This window comes from Apis dorsata, unplaced genomic scaffold (genome assembly GCF_000469605.1).
Source record: "Apis dorsata unplaced genomic scaffold, Apis dorsata 1.3 scaffold_161, whole genome shotgun sequence".
NCBI lineage: Eukaryota > Metazoa > Arthropoda > Insecta > Hymenoptera > Apidae > Apis > Apis dorsata.
The window spans coordinates 741,806-744,446 of record NW_006263450.1 but is presented as its reverse complement, the minus strand read 5'-3'; the positions used below and the strand labels follow the sequence as shown (position 1 = coordinate 744,446).

The 2,641-nt window shown below is 36.8% G+C and overlaps 2 protein-coding genes across 2 annotated transcripts in view; both read left to right on the top strand.

Moving 5' to 3' along the window:
- The window catches only part of LOC102677840, a 201,744-nt gene that overhangs the window by 183,270 nt on the left and 15,833 nt on the right, over positions 1-2,641 (top strand). The gene's annotated exons all lie outside the window — the stretch shown is intronic.
- Positions 2,431-2,641, top strand: part of LOC116185319 — a 675-nt gene continuing 464 nt past the window's right edge. The window contains exon 1 of the mRNA XM_031509515.1: positions 2,431-2,641. Within this exon, the coding sequence (XP_031365375.1) occupies positions 2,569-2,641 (73 nt within the window). The 5' untranslated portion in view covers positions 2,431-2,568.

Genomic DNA, 2,641 nt, shown 5'->3' with positions numbered 1-2,641 from the left:
GTCCCACGCCCATTTCCTCCACATCCCCCCTTCGATCCCTCCCCCCCTCCTGCATCTCAGAAGGGAGCCATCGATTCCTCCTCCTCCTCCTCCTCCTCCTCCTTCTCCTCGCTATCGTTCGCGCCAACAACGAAACGATGAAAAAAATCGGCCCGTGCGTGTAACCCTCTTCCTCGGCCGACATTTCTTTCCACGAGCCTCGTATATGGCGTATCGTTTAGCATACAATCATACCGTTCCACTTCCTCCTACCGTGTTGTTCGGGATGGCCTCCCATAGGAGGCCAGGTGCGGCCGATCGGGCATCGATAACGTCGTGTTCCCGATATTAATCGATATTTTAATCGGTTAATCGATGCCGCGGGCCCTCTTTGAGCGTAATATCCGCTCATAACGGGCCACGCTTCTTCCTTGGCCTCCGCCGATTACCATCTTACCGAGCCAAACATGAAAACATCGAGGAGGAAACTCTAACTTCGACAATGAATGTACGCTGTTCGATTCGGCTTCCTCTTCGCATCGATTTCGTCTCGTTCGTTTCGTCTTGGCAACTGATCCTCTTGAGAGTTTGTCCCTCTTTGTGGAAAGAAGGAGAAAGGATCGTAAGATGGTGGTGGATAATAGGTTTTCTGATTGGTTAGATTGGTTAATATGTTGGTCTTTGGTTATTCTAGATTTTTTTATCGAAGTTTTAAACGTATGATCAATGAATGGAGATTTAGTTGGAGTTAATTTGCACTTATATATAATAATATGGCATACGTTAAGATTAATTAAGTGTAATAATAAAGTATAATAAAGTATGTAAAAATATCTTGTCGAATAACAATGTACAATATTTTTAATTACTCTTCTTTAGTAATATTCAATCTCGATTACTATTTTTAATAAACAAAGTTCCTCCGTGTCTCTAAAAATTCTCCATCAAAAAATGTGGAAGATTTTCTTTACCATACAATTTCTGTAAACAAATCCTTCCTTCTAAAAATTCTCCACATAAAAAGAACTAATCTTAAAATCCTCCATCAATTCTTTATTTTAACAAAACAATTATTCAAAACTGTACATTATTCTCATAATGTACAACGATCCTTGTAAACAAAGTTCTTCCGCGTCTCTAAAAATTCTCTATAAAAAAATATTGAAAATTTTCTAAAAATTAGCTACTATTATTTCTCATAGTATAATTTCTTCCGTACAATTCCTGTAAACAAATCCTTCCCTTTTAAAAATTCTCCACATAAAAAGAACTACCCCTACTTAAAATCTCCATCAACCCTTTATTTCCATTAACAAAACAATTATTCTAAAACTGTTGTATTCCCTTGTAAACAAAATTTCTCCGCATTTGCTGAAATGCTCGCTCCAGGAGAGAAACGATCCTCTCCGAAGTTTCCCGGAGCGTGAAATGGTAAAAGATGTTCGAAAAAAGGAAGGGACACAGCCGGATAATTCCAAGTGGCCGGCATTCAAATGCAAAACGCATCGCATTTCCCTAAGAGTGTGTTGCGCGAGCGGGGGATTCCCAAGGTGGGGAGGAGGAGAGTTTCGAGAAACGCGAGGATTCGCGAGTGTTTTTCGCGGGGATAAACAGCGCGCCGATTCGCAGGCAGCTGAATAATTCATGATCGTCGTGGCGAGGGTGTGACGAAAGGGCGAGAATGATTTCCAAAGAATTCGTTGAACGAAAATTGGCCGATAAAAACAACGTGAAGAATTCCTCTTGTGCTCGCGGTATTGAAACGAATTTTTTTTTTTTGAGAGAGAGAGGGGTTATTGGAATTAAATTTGAAAATTTTATTTATTTTCACGATGATCCAATTATTATAAACGATTTCGAAATTGATATTTAGTTGAAGTTTGATCAAAAGTGGAATAATTGTGTATTTTACACATTAAATAGTGAATTCGTGCAATTTTTTTCTTTTACTGTTTAGAATCATGTATATTGGAGATAGCTTTAGAGATCGTTTTTTTATGAAATGTCCAAAATCAGAATTTTTACTATTTTTATATTATATATTTGCTAAAAGAAAGAGGATGATATTTCATAATATTTAAAGTATATTTAATATATGGCTTCAAAAAACGATATGAACTTATGAAATGATAGTAATAGCCTCCTTATTACGAATAAGACATTTATAATTTAAAAAACAGAATATCAATGTTTGGTTACATCATACCGTGAATATTCTTAAATCTAAATTAAATTAGACTAAAATATGATTATAGTAAAAAATAGTATAGTAATATACTTTTTTTGAACGTTGATTATTGAATATTAGATAATATTGCAACAATTATTACTCACATTCTTGATCAAATTTCAATACCGAATAACAATCTCTAACGATCCTTTCTATTTCTTTTCCACTTATCCTTCGCACGAAATGAGAAATTTAGGTTCACAATTCAAGTATTCAGACCGTCAAGTGTAAACTTTAAACTATCGTTCCCACACAATAGGATATAACTCGATTCGACTCAGCTTTACTTCGAAACACCGATAAACAAACAGCCATTTTGTTCGAAACGCATTTGAATCGTAGACCCGCGTGTCCGTCAGATGTCGTCGTTACATAATTCCCAATTACGGAACGAATTCACGATTCGACTGTGCGGTGGCGACCTCGCGGCGA